Consider the following 23,598-nt stretch of genomic DNA (forward strand, 5'->3'; position numbering starts at 1 on the left):
ATATAATCTAAGAACAATGCTGTAGGTGTACCATATTTATATGCACCAGAGATTATAGCATATATATGAATCAGATTGTAGCTTTGTTTAAACTGAAATACAACAATTATTTACTTATAAATGTTGCCGCCTCCCCGCCCCCCCCCCCCCCCCCCCCCCCCCCGCCAAGTAATAGTTTACAACTGAAAATCACACCAGAAATTCAGTGATGAGGAGATACTAATGCTATAAATGCTAATTTATGGTACCTGATTTGGGGTATAATATCAGTATTACTACCAGCATCAGTATAAAGAAAAAATTGTCATATGCTTGTAATCTATATCACTTAATATTTGTGTATTTAAATCTTTCAGTTAAGAACCTTAAACCTGGAAAGAGGATGTAGATTTGGTTTCCTTGGCACAAATAGTAATAATGAGAACCAGTAATGTCTGTAACAATTAGGGTCATAAAAATTGATGTCATCTTGGGAATTCCTTCATGGTCCAGTGTGTAGGACTCAGTGCTTTCACTGCTGCGGGCCTGGGTTTGATCCCTGGTCGGGGAGCTAAGATCCCACAAGCCACGCAGCATGCCCCAAAAAAAAAGTTGATGTCACGTAGAAAGGTTTGAAAGTCAAGTAAATACAACAATATAGGACCTGCAGTAATTTTAACATCCTATAAACTACTAACTGTTGCCATTGTCATAATATATTGTCAGAAAACAAAATTTCTTAGATTGATCTTGAGCTTTAATCAAAATTTGTTAACTTTCTGGCAAAGGAACCAACAAGGTGACGAAAATAGTGTGCCAGTTCAGAGAGGGCATAAAAACAGATAGAATATATAGTTAGGAAACAGAAAACTAATTTATAAAAGAGTAAAAAAGATTGTGTGTAGTTTCATTTTACAGGGTCATTACAGACAACCTGTCCATATCAATTGTTATAAAGGAAATCTGTGTAGGATGGTCTGAGATGTCAGGACTGCTATCAGAAGAAAGGAAAAAATACACAATACACATAAAAAGCAAACAATAAGGATATATTGATGTCTGAAACTGAAATAACAGGGCTTCAGCTCTGAAGAATTATGCCTAGTAGGGCCAATTAGTGTAAAAATATGCTGTTTTATCCACCAGAACTCAGAAATTGAGTACCAAGCATCACGTTCTAATTTTAATAGGCCATTGCTGGTAATTTTCTCAAGCAATAAATAAAAATACAAATACAGCTCTTGTTCACTTTTAAAATTTTGGACAAAATTATTTTCCTTTGACAGTAATAAGGAAGAAAAGATACAACAGAGGACCGATTTGAATGGATTTAATTTAAAAGTCGCTCCTTTAAATTCTTTAGTTTTAGTGGCTGTGTGACCTAGACTATGTCTCAGAAAACCTGGATTCCAGTTCTAACCAGCCATTACTTTGTTCTATACTTTTATCAAGTCATTTTCCTCTGGTCCTCAGTTTCTTACCTGGAAAATGAAGAGCTAGTACAGATGTTCTCTGAGGTCTTTTCCAGCTGTGAAATTCTACAGTTATGTTATTTTAGGGTTTGGATTATGGGCATGTGTTAGTTACAAAAGTATTCATATTTCTTTCTTCACATAAAGCCTTCTATTTTCCTGTATGCTACAAGTAAAAGAGTGGATTTATTTAAGCATTTGTAGGATGCCTTCTACAGGTCTAGCACTGCTTTATTTGCTGCTGGGAGTCCTTAGCCTAGGGATCCTGAAATTATCTCCTTTTCAATTGAAACAGTCTTGTCAGGTTGGTTTCAGCTGGTAAAATAGCAGAACATTTTCTGACATTAGAAAAAAAAGACATTTGTAATCCGAAAGCATGTCATGTCACAAGGTTGTAATTCTTTTAAAAACAAAAATGTTTTTAAAAATAGTACATTAATGCTCATGAATAACACAAGATAGTGATTTAAAAAATATTTTATTGCTCTATGTGTCATTGACATTTTAATGGCAGTTAATACATGTACAATGAAAAAAAGTCACAAAAATTGTCCCTTTAATTAGTTTGTTTTGTATCTTCCCCACCCATTTTCTGTGCATTTTAAAGATATATATATATTTATATATATATATATATCTTTGTGTGTATACAGGTACACATACGTGTATGTGTTTATGCATATGAAAGAAATTCTAGATGTTTAGTATGTGAAGAAAATAAGGAAAGTAGGTCAATAACTGAGATAAAACTGCCTTTCTAGTTTTTCTATTCAAGTTTTTTCAACATCTAATCACTTGGTACACATTTTTAAAGATTAACACTTTAAAAATATTTTTGCATGTCTGATTTTTAAAATGCGTCTCTCATCTAAGCTGCATTTTTCATTTTCTCATATTTATAGAGCTTACTGTAAGGGTAAGGCCTGCCCTTTTTGAAATATATGTGAGGTCTGTGCTCTGAACCATAGTTAGTCCAATCCTGATGAATGAGACAAATAACCTTGTTGAAATAACTAAATAACTGCCAATTTTAAGATATAGTACCATAAAACGCCCTAAGTAAGAAAGTTTTAACATGTTTTCTCTGTTATGTCTAGAACCTGTCACTATGGACAAAGTTCATTATTGTGAAAGATTTATTGAACTTATGATTGATCTAGAGGTAAGAAGTGTGCAGTGACTTCTGTTACATAATCATTAAGGAGGCTAAGATTAAGCCTGTGACTATATATGAAATATTTCTTTACCTCAAACTGGCCTTAGTTTGTTTGTACCTATTTCAAAATGTCTTATAGAGAAGAAAGTCAAAAGTGATTGACTCTTGAAGTTTTCAGATGACTGTCAAATGGCTGCATTTGTATAAAAAACATTATTTAGTGTGGTTATTAAACATGAGTCCAGCAATGGCAATTTATTTTGTGTCAAATTTAATACCCCTACGTAGAGTTTTAAAAAGGGCTGAAGTTATAGATTTATGGCTTTAATAATCTCACTTTTCTAAATGTGCCTAATATTATTGATGAAGAAAGATACAGCTGCTTGCTATAGTCAATTTTTAAAATTAAGATCTTTAAAAAAGATTTCATGCTGCTAGGTGCAAGATTTTGATACAAAGTTCAGATGCAGAGTTGGTATAGTTCAGATTGAATTCATTTCCGTTCCTTTCCTCTCGCTCTTTAATGCAGAAAATTGAAAGAAAATCCTTTCTGTTCATTCCTTATCAGGAGAGCTAGGGTGGTTTCTAGACATGAGGATTAGAGTACTGGACTCGCAGTCATTCATGAGATCTTCATTGAGATTCCAGCTCTGCCCGTAACTATAATCTCTGAGGATCTCGGTAACCTCCCCTTTAACATGAGGGTATTTGACTAGATTAGTGGTTTCCAAACTGTGATTGTCATAGTTTCTCAGTATTGTCTTTCTGACTGTCATAGAATGATACGGGAAGAGGAAACTGAGAAAGGGATCTCCATTTAGGGTTTTCCACTCCCTTTTTCCCATTTTTGAACCTGCACACAATACACATTGGGATTTCATATAGGATTTTGTTTGAAAACTAGTGGCCGGGGTATCTGAGATTTCTTCTAATGCTGGATTTTATTTAGAAACATTACCACTGAATTTATTTACAGCATGGACCAGACGCTTTGCTTTGTGCGGAGTGTCTTGGGGGGCTGAGGGTGCTTTGTTTGTGATTAACACTTCTGCACTATGTATCAGTAGACTTCACCTGTAGCTGGGAGAGCATGCAGACTTATTGCTGTGGTGATTATTTTCTCTAGGCCCTACTCCCCACAAGACGCTGGTTTAATACCATCCTGGATGACTCCCACCTTTTGGTTCACTGTTACCTTTCCAATCTTGTTCGTAGAGAAGAGGATGGCCATCTTTTTTCCCAGGTGAGCACTGGTGGATCTGATCATATTTATTGTTTTCATTTCTAAGTCAATCTTTTCTTTCTTTGCCATGCACCTGGGAGTACTGGGGCATGGTGCAACATATATTTTGCTAAATACCGAATTGAATGATGTAAATTCCTCATTAGTCATTTTAAAGTAAAACCAGGGCTTTCCTGGTGGTGCAGTGGTTGAGAGTCCACCTGCCGATGCAGAGGACACGGGTTCGTGCCCCGGTCCAGGAAGATCCCACATGCCGCGGAGCGGCTGGGCCCATAAGCCATGGCCGCTGAGCCTGCGCATCCGGAGCCTGTGCTCTGCAACAGAAGAGTCCACAACAGTGAGAGGCCTGCGTACCGCCGAAAAAAAAAAAAAAGTAAAACCAAGTCTTAATATACAAAACGGATGCCTTCTTGTATAGGTGGCCTATACTAATTTTATATTATAACCTTTTTTTCTCTTCTGAATATTCATTTTATTAATGTAAACAGTAAAACACTTAAGCATTTTAAATTTGAGGGGATTAGGTAATTCAGATAAACGTTTTGTTAATCATATGTGATTTTATTATTGGACTAAATTATGTGTGATGTAGTCCCACATACTCATATATATTTTGATTCTATGTCAGTAAGCACTGTGGACTATAATAGATGATAAGCATTACTTTCGAGTGAACTGTGCCCTAATATTGTGGTTCTCTTTGCATAAGACAAGGGTGACAGAGGCAGTTGATAGTGTGGAAGTACATATACACTTAGACTGCTGCCTTGAGCTGGAAGGCAAGTGAACTTTGTTTACTGCCTTGGGTAGGAAGACACACTATTAAGGTTTCCCATTTCCTGTAATGTCATCCAGAAGAAAAGTCTTCTAACAAACTTCTAACACTCGCCTTTCAGATCACAGCTGGAGATAAAATTTTCGTGTGTGTATTTGCACACTGTCCTAAGAATTCTTTTATCTTGTATCTGTGAGCATTCCTTTTTTCCTATTCTCTTATTAATTTTACCCAGTGATTTGCTTCATATATTAAAATACATTAAAATCCTAATATCTGGGGGGGGGGATAAATTGGGAGATTGGGATTGACACATAGACACTACTATATATAAAATAGATAACTAATAAGAACCTACTATATAGCACAGGGAACTCTACTCAATACTCTGTAATGGCCTGTATGGGAAAAGAATCTAAAAAACAGTATATATACGTATACATATAACTGATTCACTTTGCTGTACAGCAGAAACTAGCACAACATTGTAAATCAACTATACACCAATAAAAATTAATTTAAAAAATCCTAATATCTGATCTGCCATAGATTAGAATTAAGAATAATAAAGATTTGGGGTGAATGGAGCCCCAAATTCTGTTGATTCTGTTGATACTGCCAGCACAGGGGGAAAGCAGGCCTTCTTAAAGCACCAGGAACTAAGCCAAAGAAAGCTTGATGGTTATGGAGACCGAAGAGAGGAATGAATAGCTTAGCTTTTCCCACCTTGCTGTTTTTTCTAATAGAAGTATAGAGAAGAGTATCTCTAATTGTGACTTGCAAAACCCTCATCAGAAAATTTTAAGTGGCATAAGACCTCAGGAGTTCCCTCTAATGGTATAGTTCTATATAGATAGATTTTTTTTTCCATTAAAATGATTGACTTTCTTTGATTAGTTCCTTAATGTCTCTTTAGTATTGGGATTGCAGTTGAAGTTCTTTCCTGTAGAAGTAGACCATGTGTATGAAATAGACTTAACAGTTTGTTCACAAGGCATATACTTTATGCTCACATAAATAAAACCCGTTTGTACATGTGCTGAAATGTTTGTTGCAGTGTTTACATTCCAAAGCTTTTCAGTACCTCTAAGAAGGTATGTGGATTTTATTATTTTTAATACTGTCGTATTTTTGCTTTCTTGTTCTCATGTTTACACAGTTTATTAATTTAAGTGTATCCTTTCAGCTTTTGGACATGCTTAAGTTCTATACTGGTTTTGAGATTAATGATCAGACTGGAAATGCTCTGACAGAGAATGAGATGACTACGATTCACTATGATAGAATTACTTCTTTACAGGTAATTGAAATGCATTATAGCCTTTGCGTCTGCTCCATGAAGTTGAGTCATAAATAATTTAGGTTTTATGTAGTACAAATAGGAAAGGTACTAATTTAATAGTGTGTTCATCTTGAATTTTTAAAATATTGCTAATTCTGATGGATTCATGAAAAAGAATGCTTTCTTTTATAGTTCTCAATCTTGAGACTCAGTATATTGATATTTGACACTCAAAAAATATTAGTTACTGGGCCAGTCTAGTGTGTTTAAGTATCAGTTTTATTTTCTGAAAGGGTATTTCAACTTGATAAAGTATGTGTAAGTGCTTTGTACATTTTAAAGATAAACACATGTAATGGGACTGAAATTTACCAGTGCAGCTCAGATGTGCCCCAAAAGTACCTTTGTTACTATTACTGAGCACATTTTGCTCTTGAACTCAGTTTTGTCTGGTGGCAGCTTTTATTTCTCAATTTAAAGTAATTCAGTTCTTTACATTTTAAAGAGTCTTTCTTTGGGTGAAGACTCAGCCAAACTTAAGTTCAAATTGTCTTTCATAATCAGCTCAGACATGTTTTCCTGCTTTTCTCAGAACATTAGTGTTTTTGTCCTTCTGCCTCTGCCCTTGAAGTGACCACAGCGGGTGTGGTGTGTGGCTGTTCTCTTGGCCACCAGCAAGGCACAATGACTGCGCCCTTGGAGCTTGGTTGTCAGCCTACTGACAAGGCCCCAACCCTTGTTCTTTTTTTTCTTTTTTTTTTTTTTTTTTTTTTTTTTTTGCGGTACGCTGGCCTCTCACCGTTGTGGCCTCTGCCATTGTGCAGGCTCAGCGGCCATGGCTCACAGGCCCAGCCGCTCCATGGCATGTGGGATCTTCCCGGACCGGGGCACGAACCCGTGTCCCCTGCATCGGCAGGCGGACTCTCAACCGCTGCGCCACCAGGGAAGCCCCCCAGCCCTTGTTCTCGATGGTGCTGGAGTCCTCCTGGGAGCTGACTCGCCTTCATTTCCTAGCTCAGGCAGCTCACTTTCAGGCTTGGTTTCAGGGTCTTTTTTTTTTCTTTTTTTTTTCCTTTTTTTTTCTTCTTTTTTTTTTTTCTTTTTTTTTTTCCTTTTTTTCAGGGTCATTTTGCCATTGCCTGTAGTTGTTTCATGGCAGACTCATCGATAACCTTTGCAACCTTCTGTGTCATCCAGTACAGAGCACATGAAAACTTGTGGATCTTCCCAGTGCCACATGAGCATTATGGAGGACTAAGAATGTTATTTCACACACACTTAATCAAATCAGCGTGATGCTGCTCTTTCTGTTTCCTTGCAGCTTACCCCACATAGGTTGGAGGTGTTACCCTGCGAGGTTCTCTCTTTCCAGAGTTCCAAAGTAAAGCAGCGCGCAAGCACACTGTGCTGTAGGCCTCTCCCTTGAGATACATCTTCATTGGGAGTTGCCCTTGAGACTTTCTTATGGTTTTGTTAGGCCAATTCTTGATCGTAAAGTGTTTTGTTTTGTTCTTTCTCTTCTCCTGTCAGTGAAGCTGGCCTTCCTGGCTATTTTCCTTTATATTCAAAATACAGTTTTAGAAATCAGAAACTGAACATTGATTCTTTGTACTCTCCGGCTAGAACAATTCTGGTTTTTTTCCCCATTGTATCTAATGCTTTTGAATAAGGCAGAGGTCACATATGAGAAGCATATAAGAAAGAGAATTGCATTAATTAAAAAAAATTTTTTTCCATTATGCAGTATATAAGTTGTAATTTATTAATATGTAGGCATTAATTAATTAATTAATTCTGTTCTTTTCTAGAGAGCTGCTTTTGCACATTTCCCTGAACTCTATGATTTTGCCCTCTCAAATGTTGCAGAAGTAGATATTCGGGAATCCTTGATCAAGTTTTTTGGACCTCTTAGGTAAGGCAATATGAAAGGACAACTGAATTTTAATTTTCTTTTTTGGTTTTAGTTATTTTTGCACTACTTTAGGTGATGTTACTTGTTGCGCTACTGTTTATTGACAACTAGAACTAGTGCTTCTCTCTAGCATTTGCTATCTTTGAGTCACTTAAATATAATTATACATCTTCTCTTTATTTTGGTAAAATTTTTATTTTTTGTAACATATATTTTTCCTAGATCTCAAATTTTTTTAGAGTAGAATATAAGCTGGTATCCCATCAGTCGTAAACAACATACAACAGAAACCAGTAAATGTTCATCCTATGTGATATTAGAGGTTAGGCATAAGAAAAATTTTGCATGTTTAAAATTTATTAAATTGTAATGTTCTCTGGCATCTCTGTTAAGTATACTTTTTTGAATAATAGCGTACATTTATTTACTTTGTGATAGGTACTCTACTGTATATAAATAAGTTAATTCTCAAAATATTCATGTGAGAGGAGTAGGTACCATTTTACATATAAGGTAGCCGAGGCACAGAAGAGTTGAGTACTTTGCCTAAGTCACACAGCAAGTAAGTGGCAAAGATAGGATTTTTTTAAAATATAAATTTATTTTATTTTATCTTTGGCTTCGTTGGGTCTTCGTTGCTGCACGCAGGCTTTCTCTAGTTGCTTCGAGTGAGGGCTACTCTTCATCGCAGCGCACAGGCTTCTCATTGCGGTGGCTTCTCGTCACGGAGCATGGGCTCTAGACACATGGGCTTCAGTAGTTGTGCCACACGGACTCAGTAGTTGTGGCTCATGGACTCTAGAGTGCAGGCTCAGTAGTTGTGGTGCCTGGACTTAGTTGCTCCGCGGCATGTGGGATCTTCCTGGGCCAGGGCTGGAACCCGTGTCCCCTGCATTGGCAGGCGGGTTCTTAAGCACTGCGCCAACAGGGAAGCCCCAAAGATAGGATTTGAACCTAGGTAGTCTGACTTCTGAGCCCTAATTATTTTTTTTTGAAGTATAATTGACATAAAACATTATATTAGTCTCAGGTGTATAACACAATGATTTAATATTTGTGTTTATTGTGAAATTGATCACCACGAGTCTAGGTAGCATTTATCTCCATATATATAGAACTTTTTGGTCTTGTGGTGAGAACATCTAAGATCTACTTTCTTTGCAACTTGCAAATATGCAGTACACTATTACTAATTATAGTCACCATGCTGTACAATTACATACCCATGACTTATTATTTTATAACTGGAAGTTTGTACATTTTGATCTCCTTTACCGTTTCACCCACCTTTGCCTCGGGCAACCACCAATCTGTTCCCTGTTTCTGTAAGCTTGGTTTTTTTTTTTTGGGGGGGAAGGGTTGTTTTAAAATTCCACATATAAGTGACTCATTAAATTCCACATATAAGTGACGCATACAGTATTTGTCTTTCTCTTTCTGACTTATTTCAGTTAGCATAATGGCCTTAGGGTCCATCCATGTTGTTGCAAATGGCAAGATTTCATTCTTTTTTATTCTGAGCCCTAACTTTTGACCACTGTGCTCTGTTATCTCCTCATTTTCCTTAACTCTGGGGAGAATTTATATGTAGTTAATTGGCTATTTAAACTGAAGCAAACTGAGATTGGTCTGGTCATTCATTTTCATATGAGGATATGTAATAACTTACAGTAACACACACGTCTACTTCCTTCTTTTAAATAATGGCATTGAGTTCTGTTGAACAGGTCTACCATACTTTTTTTTTTTTTGCGGTACGCAGGCCTCTCACCATCGTGGCCTCTCCCATTGCGGAGCACAGGCTCCTGACGCGCAGGCTCAGCGGCCATGGCTCACGGGCCCAGCCGCTCCGCGGCATGTCGGATCTTCCGAGACCGGGGCACGAACCTGTGTCCCCTGCATCAGCAGGCGGACTCTCAACCACTGCGCCACCAGGGAAGCCCTACCACACTATTTTTTAATCACTCACCTATTGACGGATCTTTAATTTAAAATTTTTTGACTATAACAAACAATTAGGCAATGAACATTCTTTTTACTTCTATTTTTAAAATTTTAGTACTGATTCCCAGAAGCAGAATGGCTGACTCAAAGGGGTTATGTGTTTAAATTTTGTTACATATTGCTAAATTATCTTCCCAAAAAATGCCAATTATACACTTACATCAATAGTGTTTGAAGATTTATTTCTCTCCCTTCCAACACTAGGTAAATTCGTTTTTCATTTTTGCCAATCCAAGGACAAAAAGATTCTCATTGTTTTACTTGCATTCTGTGATTGTATGTTACTTTCTGATTGTTATCCTTTGCTATTTTGTATTCCATTGTTTGTCATTTTATTGATTTTTTAAAATAAGGAACATTTATATTATATATCCAGGAACCTGGATATTATTATTTTGTCTAGTTCTGTTGCAATTATTTTGTCTCAGTTTCTCCCTTTTTAACTTTGTTTATGGTATATTTTGTTATTACAGATGTTTTAAATTTTTAATCACATCTTTCAGTCTTCTTTTTAATAACAATAACAAATGTTTTATTTTATTTATTTATTTATTTATTTTGTGGTACGCGGGCCTCTCACTGTTGTGGCCTCTCCCGCTGCGGAGCACAGGCTCCGGACGTGCAGGCTCAGCGGCCATGGCTCACGGGCCTAGCCGCTCCGCGGCATGTGGGATCTTCCCGATTTGGGGCACGAACCTGTGTCCCTTGCATCGGCAGGCAGACTCTCAACCACTGCACCACAAGGGAAGCCCACAAATGTTTTATTTAGAAGGCCTTCTTCACCAAAAGATTACAAAAAATATTATATTTTTTAAGCACTTTTGTAGATTTTTTTTTCTTACATTTAATAGCTGTATAGTCTGTCAGGGAATTTATTTTTGTCCATAGAGCTCCTTTATACTCTTACAAATCATTGAGGATCACAACTTTTTTAATGTGGATTATAGCCATTATATTTACTACATTAGATATTAAAAGTAGAGAAATTTTAAATATTTAATTTATTTTAAAAATCAAGTAAAATCCATTGTATATTTCATACATATTGTTAATGAAAAATATATACTCCATAATGAAAAAAAGAATACATAGTGAGAAGAGTAGCATTGTTTTACAGTTTTGCATATCTTTTTAATGTCTGGCTTAATGAAAGACAGTTGGATTTGCAGATCTGTTGTTGGTTTCAGTTTGTTTTAAGATGTTATTTTGCCTGAAGTAAATGAAGATAATCCACTCTTACACAGAGGGAAGTTTATTTTAAAAGCTTTTTCATATTTAGGAATATTATTCTTTGATACATATCAAAACTTGACAGTTGATAGATTTCTTGAAAGTTTCATTGTGGTATCTGAAACCATGTTAAGGAAGTCTGCAATTAAAGTGAATTGATTTTAAAAATGGAGAGATACACCTTGTTCATGGATGAGAGGACTCAGTTAAGGTGTGGATTCTGCCCAATTTGATCTATAGATATAATTCAGTTCCAGTCAGAGTCCCAGCACGATATTTGATAGAAACTGACAAGCTTATTCTAAAACTCATATGGAAAGGCAAAGGAATTAGAATAGTCAAGACCATTTTGAAAAAGAACAAAATTGGAGAATTTCCACTACCTAATTTCAAGACTTACTATAAAGTTAATCAAGACATTGTGGTATTGAAAACAGGGTATACATTATAGATCACTGGAACAGGGTCAAGTTCAGAAATAGACCACACGTATACAGTTAGTTGGGTTTTGACTAAGGTGCCAAGGCAACTCAGTGGAAAAGAGATAATTTCAGCAGTGGTACTGGACAGCCATATGCAAAGTATGAAACTTGACTCATTCCTCACATCTGATACAAAAATTAACTCAAAATGAATCGTAGACCTAAATATCAAAATTAAAACGTAGGAAATACAGGAGAAAATCTCTGTGATTGTGCTTTCTGCAAAGATTTCTGTAGACACCAGGGCACCGTCTTTAAAGGAAACAACTGATAAATTGAACTTCATCAAAATTAAAAATTTCTATTTGAAAGACATTGTTAAGAGAATGAAAGACAAGCGGAAAACTGGGAGAAAATATTGGCTAAATACATATCTGATGGTGGACTGGTATCTGGAAGTCTCAGAACTCAATTATAAGAAGACATCTTACTAAAAAAATGGCTATAGATTTGAACAGATACTTCACCAAAGAAGATATATAGATTTCAATAAGCCTATAGAAAGATGCCTAACATCATTAGTCATTAGGAAAAGCAAATTTAAATCATAATGAGATATCATTATGTACCTATTAGAATTATTTATAAAAACAACGGTGTATTAACTCTTGACCGGTATGTGGAGCAACTGGAATTCTCATAAATTGCTGATGAGAATTCACAGTGGTAGTGCCACTTTGGAAAAATTTGATAGTTTCTTGCAGAAACATGTGCTTACCGTGTGATCTAGTGTTCTCACAGACATACCCAAGAGAAATGGAAACTTACATTCATAGAAAAATCTGTACAGAAATATATATAGTGGCTTTATTTATAGTTGTCAAAAACTGGACTATATAAATATGCTTCAACTGGTGAGTAAATAAACACATTGTGAAATATCCATATAATGGAATATTACTCAGCAATAAAAAGGAACCAACTACAGATACACACAACAGTGTGGGTGAATCTCAAATGTATTATGCTGAGTGAAAGCAGCCAGCGTCAAAAGGCTACATAATGTATGATTCCATTTATTTGACCTTCTGGAAAAAGCAAATTTATAGAGATTGAAAACACATTAGTGGTTACCAGGGACAGGGATAGAGAGTTTGAGGGGCTTTGGGGGATAATGAAACTGTATTTGAGTGGTTGAAAGCTGTCAGGTAAGTAGTGGCAAATGCAAGTTTTTCAAAATTTCAGTTTTTCACTCTGAAATTCAAATTTTATCTTTGGCAACATATACTGTCAATTATTTTCCTTGAAGTTAGGTTTATTTTGTTCAGATTTTTTGCTGTTATTCAACTCTGAGTAACTAGTTTGTCAGTCGTTCTGACAAACATTCTTTTTACACAAGTAAAAATTGTGTGCAAAATGTGTACTTCCCACTCTGACACACAGATTTTTTAAAAAACAGATACTCAAGTCCAAATTTAATAACCTTAATAATTTTTTGCTCTTTCATCAAAGACATTTTTAAACAAAAGTGGTGGGGTTTTTTTTGTTTGTTTAATAACTGTGTCACAGTAAGGAATGCTGTGACCACTTATTGTACTGGTTGGTGACACTGCCTTGATCCATGCCACCAGTTTTACCCATTATCACACTGTCACTGTATATGTAAAGACAGTGAGAAAAAAACTTAATAATGTCTTGGTATTAATATGAAAAAGTATTGTCCTTGTAGCTTCCCTGAAACAATCTTGGGGACCATGAGAAGTTTGCAGAAGACCATTTGAGAATTCTGTATTAGGGGTTTAACTCTTTGCTGATTTCATATATCTGTTGCTTGTGTCATAGGATTATATTTTCTACGTAAAAATTTTTAAGCCATCTGTAAAATTATGTTTCAAAAATGAATTAAATTGTAATAAAATATTCTGATCGGAATATTCTTTATTCTGCAGTTCAAATACACTCCACCAGGTGGCATCATACCTCTGCTTGTTACCAACTCTTCCTAAAGGTGAAGACACGACTTTTGATAAAGAATTTCTTCTAGAATTGTTGGTAAATATTAATGTTCTTTGAATTTTGCATGTGGTTTTCCCTACTTTTTTGAATCATTCTTAAAGATGTAGGTTGGTACAGAATTTTTTCTGGGCTAAAAAATTGGTAGGTAATGCCTGCTTGTTTGGGAACTATATCATCATTTGATTTTGTCAGATTTCTTTTTCATCTCTTAGATTTCTTTTTTCAAGTCTCTTACCTCTTAAAACTGCTTTATAGCATGGATTTGTTCCATCAGATATTTACGAGCAACATCTGTGTCAGGCACTGGATTCAAGCACTGGGGATACAGAGATGGCCGACACTGTTCCTGCCTTTAAGAGATCACAGTTATACTTACACACACACACACACACACACACACACACACACACACACAGAGAGAGATATCTATCTATTTATCTGTTTATTTTTAAGTTATTATTTAAATATAGTACCTTGAATATTAAGCCATACCTTTATCACTAGAGAGCTCAGGAATGTTTAAAAATAGAAAAAGTTATTACCGACTTAGTGGTTTAAGAATTCTAAGGGATTTCTCAAGCGTTTTGGGAAATGAGTATTAGTTTGAGTATCAGCTCTTAAACTAATACTTTTTTGTGTGAGGTTTTATTTTTTTTAGTACAGTTTCAGGTTCATAGCAAAACTGAGGGGAAGGGATATACTTTATTTTTTAAACTTCCGTGAGATATTTCATAAAGTGGATGAGTATTTAACCATACGCCACTATGAATATCTAGGTTGTTTGCATGCTCACTAGTACAAATAATGATGCAGTCTTAATATATGCCTCTTTGTGCCCATATGTGGACATTTAGGAGAGGTACCCAGAAGTGAAATTATTTGATGTGCTTATTTAAAAGATAAAAGATGCAGCCAAACTGTCCTCCAAAAGCTGTATGTTCCCATCAACAGTGTACTAAAGTATGTCTCCTTAAGCTTTTTTCGGCATTGGATGCTGAGTCGCGTCAGTTTTGCCAGTCTCCTGGGTTAACAAAAAAAACTTGTTTTAATTTTTTGTTTGCTGACTGCTATAAGGTTGAGTTGTCTTTTATACGTTTCAGACATTTTTTTATACCTATACAAATGTACACTGCATGGATTTGTAAATACATTTTTTTACACATATGGAACAATAATGGGCACATGTTTTTGTAACATATTTCAAGCTAATACTTCTAATACAGGGTATAAAATACAGTTCCTTACTGTAGAGAGGAAGATAATATGCTTATTTTGGGGTAGTAACAGGAAACTATTTGTAGCAGGTGTTTTAAGCCTGGTGACAGGTGTTTAAGTGCCATTTGGAGAGAAATCCTTGGGAAGGGTTTTAAATTAACTCAAGCATAGAAAATACTTTTTTATCGATATATTTACTTGCATGAAATGTATGTCTTGGGTCACTATCTTCCCCTTCCTTCTTACAAATCACTTTTTGTTGTCTCTGACTACAAGTGCTTTCTAAAAATTCCTTGTCCTGTTTTCTGATAATGTAAAATCTTCTCTGGTAAGTCAGGTTTTGGAGATTAATAATAAATCCTTACTATAGAAAGAAATGGGGACTTTTCCAGGAACTTTCTAATGGAAAATAGGTTTGAGTATAAAGTTGATCCTATCTATGCTTTTTAGGGTCTTATAGCTAAGATTTCATCCTTAAAATTTAAATAGTTATGTGAAAAGAAAACAGTTTTTAAAATTTATAGTGCTACAGCATTATCTTTCATTTCCTCCCCCTCTTAAAGGAGTTTTTCAGGCTTTAGAATCTTCTAATATCCAACCAAATATGATTTAAAAATTCAATGATGCATATTGTTTAGATGATATCACACTGTCTTCTTTCCTAAAACAATACTATCTACTGAAAAGAATGTGACCCATTTTTCAAATATATCATTATTTTGGCATCTCTTAATTAGGTAACAAACTTATTTCTGTATTTGAGGTAGATCACTGTAGTATTAACAATGGAGGGGTACATAGAGAACATCAAGTACAACTCTCGTTTTACAAAGAAGACTGAGGCCAAGTTATTAGTAAACTTATCCAGATTATTTAGCTAGTTAGTACAAGAATGAAAACTGTAACCTAGGACTTAGAGCTCCCATTTTTTTTTTCTTACATTGGTGAATGCTGTGTTGCTGTGGATTTTAAGGTCTTGGCATGTGCCAGACACTTTGACATTATTTTACGATATTCCACTTCATTTTCATAAGAAACCTAAGAAGGGAGTGACATTTTAATCTGCTTTACTGAAAAGGAAACTAAAATCAGGGAGTTTGAAGTAACTTGCCCAGCTTTCACATAGCCCATAAATAGAGGTGCTAGGTGTTGAACTCAGATCTGTCTGATTCCGAAGTCCATCACAATCAGTACCTCTTTCTTCTTTGATTTGTGGAGAACATGAAAAAAGGAAAAAAAAATCTCTTGTTAAGTGCTACAATAACTCAAAAGACATGAAACTTCTCATTCCATACTTGTGTTGAATTTCTCCATAAATTATTTTGATTGAAAAAAGATACTTCTGACTTTCTTTCTAAACCTGTTTCCTTTAGGTATCTCGTCATGAGCGTCGAATTTCTCAGATTCAGCAGTTGAACCAGATGCCTTTGTATCCAACCGAAAAAATCATATGGGATGAAAATATTGTCCCAACTGAGTACTATTCTGGGGAAGGTATGGTAACGAAGTACAGTATTCAGATGTAACATGAAACTTAGTTTAGAATTCATCATATATAACTGAACGTACTCCTATCTGCTATATACATTAGGGTAATTTTCTGGTACCCTCAAGTTCAACTTTAGAAGCTAGAAACTATTCAGTGTTTTGAATGCTTAACATTAAGGATTTTTATTAAATTTAAGCATTGCCTAATGAAATGTGTGTTTGTGTGTGTGTGTGTATCATCCTGTATAAAATGTGCCCGTAAAGCTGTGTGTTCAGGAGACCTAATAATACAAGAAGTGTAGCTTTCATTATGTCACTGTAGCAGGCTTTATTTGGTAGTGTTTTATTTTTCAAAGCCTTTTCTAGAGGCTCTTTTGAATTCCTTGTAGAGCCAGCTAATGACCTTCAAAAGAAAGACATTGTCATTAGTTAAGATAAACCCTTAGTTTTGATCCAGAGTAGTATTGCCTAGTATGTTCATCTACCTCTTTCAACAGATTGGTTTCTAAATGCTTATCCTCTAATGATGAGAATTTGCCATAATTGAGTATATGCCAAAGTGCATTCTGACACATTTTGAAGGCATATTTCAAAAAAAAATTTCTGGAAGTTTTTTGAGCAACAGTGTCATGATTAGTAGAGATGTGGCTATTTTAAAGAGATCACCAATATAGGTATTGGTATATTTATTTAAAAGAAAATTGTCTCTTCAGAGTCAATTTATCATATCCTAGAGCCATATCCAATAAATCATATCCTAGAGCCATAATTCCAGTAAACCCAGTGCACTAAAATTGTACAAGATTTCAGAATAATCAGGCTTCATATCTTTTTATATCCTGACAGTGATTAATGCATTGCTTTCTCACTTTTCTAATTTGTTCATACTAAAAGCATTTGTGATCATATATGTATGAATAACACTTAAGAATATTTTGTCTTTTTAATGAAAAGTTTGTGTCCTTGAAAATGTAAACAGTCTTATATTTAGCTTTTGGTACTATTCAGTGATGTTGGTCTGAGTTTAAAACATATTTTGCTTAGTATAAAGTGTTGCTTTTCTTTCGCTCCTATGATTAATGAAGTTAAGTAAAAAGAATTACTTCTCAAAATTTGTCTTTGTACCTGTCTTGCCATGGTTCTTCACTGACCATGGGTGAAACTGTGCTTGTGGGGCTCTGTATTCAATGCTGTGAGATAGGCAAAGATCAAAGCCAATCCAGCACAATTATGCAAGCTGCTTCCAGCTCCCAAGGAGAGAAAATAAGTGTGAAATTGGGGCAGATATTTTAAAAATATAGTATAAGAATTGTAAAGAAAGTCTTTGTAAAGTGTTGCCTTTTTAAAACCTTTTTATTGTAAAATAAACACAAATATAGAAAGCCCACACAAAATAAAGATAGAGCTTTACTAATTATCTTAAGGGAAATACCCTAAAACTCTTATAATCACCTTGTCAGCTATCCCAGAATCCTCCTGTGTACCCCTTCCTACTTACTGCTTTCTCCCTCCACTGCAAAGTAACCATTTCTTGACTTTTATAGCAATCACTGTCTCACTATTTCTTCATAGTTTTATTACTCAGTTGTGCATCCCTAGACACCGTAGTCAGTCCTGTACATATTAAGATGCTTTTTATTTTACGGGTACCAACTGTAGCCCTTTCTTTTCTGTCTGTTGAAGACCCTGAGTTGTTTGATCTGTATAGTTTTCCACAGTCTAGATTTTTCTAATTGACTACTCACAGTACAGTTCAACATGTCCCTCTGCTCTTTATTTATTTTTTCTACAAATTGGCTTGATCAAGCAGAGGAATTCTCTCTTTGGCAAGATCCTTGGTGGTGGTGTATTCTTTCATCAAGAGGCACGTGATGTCTGGTTGTCTCTGTTTTTGTGATATTGCTGTTTAATACCTAGATTTGTTAATTCAGGGAGGGTTACAAAATAGTGATATGTTAAATTTTTTTTTTTAATATAAGTATGCCATCAAAAGAGATGCTTTCAGCTTCTGGCTTGAAAGAAATTGAATTAGATTATAAGTCAGAGTTTACTAACAAATGATGTGAAATTTTTGTACATTGATGTTTCTTGCTTTTAGATGCATTGTTTCTTTGGTGAGTATGGATAGGGATGATGAAAATAATATGATTTGCTAGTAAAATGTGTTTGGAGGTTCTTTTTTTTAAAGATTTTTTTGATGTGGACCATTTTTAAAGTCTTTATTGAATTTGTTAACAATATTGCTTCTGTTTTATGTTTTGGTTCTTTGGCTGCGAGGCATGTGGGATCTTAGCTACCCGGTCAGGTATCAAACCCGCACCCCCTGCACTGGAAGGCGAAGTCTTAACCACTGGACCACCAGGGAAGTCCCTGGGGTTCTTCTTTTTTGACCTTTTTGATATTGGTGCTGAGTGCTTGTTACTTATTATCCCAGGGAAATAGTGTTAGGTGAAGGTAATGGAAAGAATATGGTTCATTAATGTTGTCAGAGAAGGGAAATAACTCCAGGAATAACATACAATCAATGCCTTATCCTTAAAGGCTAGCAAAATGGCAAAGGTTCAGAGCACCATAGTGATCACTGAAGATAGAGTTGTGTAATGTAATATACTAATTCAGTTTTCTTGGTAAATTTGGTCATGGGCTATGTTTATAGTAGCATTGTTTACTTTGAGATTTGCCAAATACAAATTAGGTGGTAAAGAAAGAATTTTTAAACTACTTGTGTTAGTTTTAAGTATCTTTAAATACTTTTTAGAAGCACTGTTTGCATATGAGTCATTGGTGTGCAGATAACATGTATTAATGAAATTCATCCTTTATTCCCAGTCTTAATAGATGGCATTTGTTAACTTGGTTTCAGTTTCTGTGTGGAAATGAGAATACGACCTTATCAAATATGCTGTATTTTAGACACCATTAAACTAGATTCTTAACAAATTTGTGCTGCCTTGTTTTAATACATAAAGCAGATGTCTGATTAAAACAAATAATTCAAATATGGATGTTATTTTCCTTTTCAGGTTGTCTTGCTCTTCCCAAGTTGAATTTGCAGTTTTTGACTCTTCATGATTACCTCCTAAGGAACTTTAATCTCTTCCGCTTAGAATCAACTTATGAAATTAGGCAGGACATCGAGGATAGTGTCAGCAGAATGAAGCCATGGTTAGTAAATGGGTTCCACTTGCAATGAAGAGATGCAAACAGTAACTGATGTACTTCTGTCAGAAACGTCACATGTGTAATTAGAAATAATATATCTGTGGTGAAGATGCCCTTTAAAATATGAGATATTTACTCTGTGAGAAGTTCTTGAATGTGAATTAGGTATATCCAAAGTGCTAAAATAGAAAATATGTATCTGGGTCGTTGGAAGTGGGGCGGAGGGTAAGAGGAGAGAGGTCATTGTTCTGGGAAGTGGGGCGGGAGGGAGAAATGTAGGGGGGAGGAGGTTGGGCATTAGTAAAAGGGTAAAGAGGGAAGGGTATGGGCTGGCCAGCACGCCTGTACTAGGCAGGGCAGTTTAAGTCCTGGGAGAAGCTTACGATAAAGGGGTATTCTGTTACTCCAGCCGCTCTTGTGGCTGTCACCACTAGTCTCAGTCAGCCTCTCTAAAGGACCTGGCAGGAGATGAGGGGCATAGCTGAACATTGCACAGAGTGGAACATTGGAACATCTTCCCTGCCCTCCATCCATAGGTTGCCTTGAAGAGACTAAATCATCAGCATTTACTTTTAGGGCCTGTTGAGTAGGTTTCGTTATTTGAAGAACTTTTCTGCCTAAACTCAGCTTTCCACCTGCTAGCTTCTGTCTGGAACTCCTTTAGCTAAGAAAAGACTTTCATTCTGTTGTAGGCAGCTCTGCATTACAAGATTTGTGAAGGTTCATTTTGCTTTTTAGACATGACTAACTTTGGGTAAATGCCCTTCGTTCACTATTTCATTCTAGGTATGAAATTATTGGAGATAAGTTATATATCACAGTTGACTGTAAATGAGTAAAATAATTCTGTAAAATGAATTTTCATTAAATTATTGTCACACCATGCATACATAGGTACAATTATACTGCATTCTGTGTGAAAAGCTTAACATATATTGAGTGTGAACTGATTCAGGTATCTTCCAGGCTTCTCTCCTTCCTAATTACAGAGAGCTGCATGGACACTGTGATTATGATGTTTTTTTCACTTCCATATTTTATTTCATACACAGTTCTAGTTTTTAATTAATTATTATGTGAAAAGTTATTCTGGGTGAGAGTCTAAAACACAACAAAGTATTTTTGACTTAATAATCAGTTGAGTCAGTGGGCAGGCTAGCGCTGTGCAGTTTGTATACCCACTGGCTGATCGTCTCTGCCCACAGCTTTGCTGAAATTATTGCCCATTGTTTGGACCCCAGGGGAGTGCTTGATCAGAAAGCTGCCTTATAATTTATGGTTACCTTGCACTTACATGCTCAGACTCTGGACCTAATTTTGATCACTTTGCAAAGTAGGGACTTAGTAACTAGCAGCTCATCAAGTAGAATTCATTTATATTTTACTTAAATGCCAAATAAAGCAGTAATACTTGGAGTTCTTATGGTTTATTAATAATTTTTTTTTTTTTTCTTGTGTTACGCGGGCCTCTCACTGTTGTGGCCTCTCCCGTTGCGGAGCACAGGCTCCGGACACGCAGGCTCAGCAGCCATGGCTCACGGGCCCAGCCGCTCCGCGGCATGTGGGATCTTCCTGGACTGGGGCGTGAACCCGTGTCCCCTGCATTGGCAGGCAGACTCTCAACCCCTGCGCCACCAGGGAAGCCCCAATTTTTTAAAATTTACATTATTTTCTGCTAGTGGAAGAAAATGTTACATTTTGGAGATAACTATTGATAATAAATTTTTCTAAATTTTCATTCCTAATTGCCCATTATTGGAAACTTAAAAATTATGAGATCTTGGGGGATAGGGCTTCCTTCTGTTTCATGTCTTGAAGGTGGAAAAGTAGCAGAGGCATTTTTACTTATTGTGTAGTTCTAATCATGTTTTTAGGCTACTGAAACTACTGAGCAGTGTAAAAGAGGATGTGCTTATGAGGATCAGAAATCTATACTCTTTTAATGCCTCATGTTGCAGGTAGATTTTATAAAGGAGGAAAGAATTGGGGAGAGTAGATTAGTGGTTGCTTGGGAGTAGGAAGGGTTGACTGCAAGTAGACAAGAGGGATCTCTTTAAAGTATGATGAAGATGTTCCAAAATTGGATTGTGGTGATGGATGCACAGCTTTGTAAATTTACTAAAATTTATTGTACATTTACAGTGAATGAATTTAATGGTATATAAACTGTATTGCAATAAAGTTGTGAAAAATGGGGGAGGTGATAGAAAGTTATTACAAAAGCTTTTAGACACAAGGTAATGCCTTTTAGAAATTGTTTTAGTACTGACCAAGTCATTGGATTGCAGAACTTTTATTTTTAATTGGTTTCACTCTTTGATGTTATGAAGCTTTATAATTTTCTGTTATTTACAAAAGCCTTTACTTAGGATATAGGTTTTCTTTATCTTTGTAAGCGTGTCATTTTTGGGAGTACTTTCCAATTTTGGAGTGTTGCTGCAGTTTTTGTATTACAGGTTTCCCCAATACACTATTTAATGTAAAAGCTAAAGCACCAATATAAGAAGAAAGAATGAATATTTGCTTGTTGGTGGTTCTGGTTATTACAACTAGCTTGATGATTCCCCACACTGCCATCCATAGCAGTGTCTTTTCAGTGTTTTAAATATTGTGCCCTAAAGAAAGCATTTGCATAGATATTGTCATTTGCTTGTTTTTAATTTCTTAAGGTCTAGCTTGTTCTAAAAGATTTTTGAAGCAACTTATAGAAGTATTTATAATACATAAGATAAAATGTAAACAGTTGAGACTATCCTGATGAAGAGGGGAAGAGGGTAAGAATATAAAATAAAACTGAATGTGCTGGATTATTTCATTCTTCGACAAAATGGCTCATCTCTTACGTACATAGAGTTATATGTTTTTCTGGGAATGTGGGGGACATTCCTCTACTTCCCTTTCTTTTGTGGGCCATGTTTGCCTGTTTCATCCTACCATATATACTTCCTAAATATTGAGACTTAGGGGGTGTTTTTAGTTTAGAAATAAGAGTTACTAATGTTAGGGCTTAAATACTAGCTAACCATGTATTCTTAGTTACTAGTTTAACTTGTCCAAAGTTGAGCAAAAGTTGATCTTTGCTTGGGTAACCAGTCTTCTGCTTCTGGTTTCCAGGCAGTCTGAGTATGGCGGGGTGGTATTCGGTGGCTGGGCGCGAATGGCCCAGCCCATCGTGGCGTTCACTGTGGTGGAGGTTGCCAAACCCAGCATAGGCGAGAACTGGCCAACCCGGGTTCGCGCAGATGTCAGCATCCATCTGAACGTCAGAGACCACATCAGAGATGAGTGGGAAGGTAACTTTGCCTTTCAAGAAGTGGTCATCTTTTGCTGTTACAATTTATAGACTTTCACTTAGAGCATTAGCAAAGCACATTCACCAGATATTGCCCTTTTAAATTTATTAAACTTTATCTTTAAAATTTGTTTTAAAGAATGGCAGTTGATTTATAGTTATTACTAGTAAAAATACCAAAGATCATACAAGAATAATTAAATACCTCATACTCTAATAAAAAGCATAAAATAGCACGTATATCAGTGTTGTGAAAATTGCAGTTGGCAGAGCTGAGAGGAGAGCATTTTAAATCATAAAATTTAGGAAGATAATGTTTATGAATTTATAGGATCACTATAAAAAGAATAAAATATTTGTGTTCACTAAAGAAAGGGGGGAACCCACATATAACTTGCACACATGCAAAGCAAGTAAGGAAAACTGGTATTTTTAAGAGATAAAAGCAGCCAAAGTAAAGTGAATAGGGATGTATACAATTTGTACCAAAGAGAAGAAGTCAGATTAAAAGAATCAGTGAAATCAAATGTATTCAAGGATAAATAATAATTGCAGGGAAGTTATTTTCCCTATTCTTTACTAAGCAAGATTTTAGGGATGGGAGTTCTATGTCACAATTTTATTTAGAGGCAGATATGTTCTAAGTTACTAAGTCAAATGGAGTTAAAACATCAATACCACCTGTGCCAGAAATGGCATGTAAACTGATTTTTAATTGGCACTTTTGTATTTTTCTCCCAGCTGTCTATGAGAGCTCTTGCTGTCCCATTATGAGAAACAGGAGCTGGTAGGTTTTATCGCCTTCTACCTTCTTGGCATGCCAGAAGGAAAGGGATAGTCCCTTAATGGATCAGTTTTCAGAAATTATTGCTCTCAATATAGCTGTTTATAACCATAGGGTCTGTATGATATATTTATCAAATAATTCTGAAGGAAGCCAGCAACAAAGC

The 23,598-nt window shown here is 35.7% G+C and overlaps 1 protein-coding gene across 4 annotated transcripts in view; it reads left to right on the plus strand.

Moving 5' to 3' along the window:
- AQR (aquarius intron-binding spliceosomal factor) overlaps nt 1–23,598 on the plus strand; it is a 119,290-nt gene that overhangs the window by 23,379 nt on the left and 72,313 nt on the right. For all 4 annotated transcript variants that reach the window (XR_004348719.1, XM_032624670.1, XM_032624671.1 and 1 more), the window contains exons 10-17: nt 2,549–2,613; nt 3,734–3,850; nt 5,812–5,925; nt 7,716–7,819; nt 13,425–13,527; nt 16,080–16,200; nt 19,218–19,359; nt 22,471–22,649. Coding sequence is in view for 3 of the 4 variants with exons in the window: in XM_032624670.1 (XP_032480561.1) it covers nt 2,549–2,613; nt 3,734–3,850; nt 5,812–5,925; nt 7,716–7,819; nt 13,425–13,527; nt 16,080–16,200; nt 19,218–19,359; nt 22,471–22,649 (945 nt within the window). In the remaining variant the exon portion in view is untranslated. The remainder of the gene's footprint in view (nt 1–2,548; nt 2,614–3,733; nt 3,851–5,811; nt 5,926–7,715; nt 7,820–13,424; nt 13,528–16,079; nt 16,201–19,217; nt 19,360–22,470; nt 22,650–23,598) is intronic.

This window comes from Phocoena sinus, chromosome 2, assembly GCF_008692025.1.
Source record: "Phocoena sinus isolate mPhoSin1 chromosome 2, mPhoSin1.pri, whole genome shotgun sequence".
NCBI lineage: Eukaryota > Metazoa > Chordata > Mammalia > Artiodactyla > Phocoenidae > Phocoena > Phocoena sinus.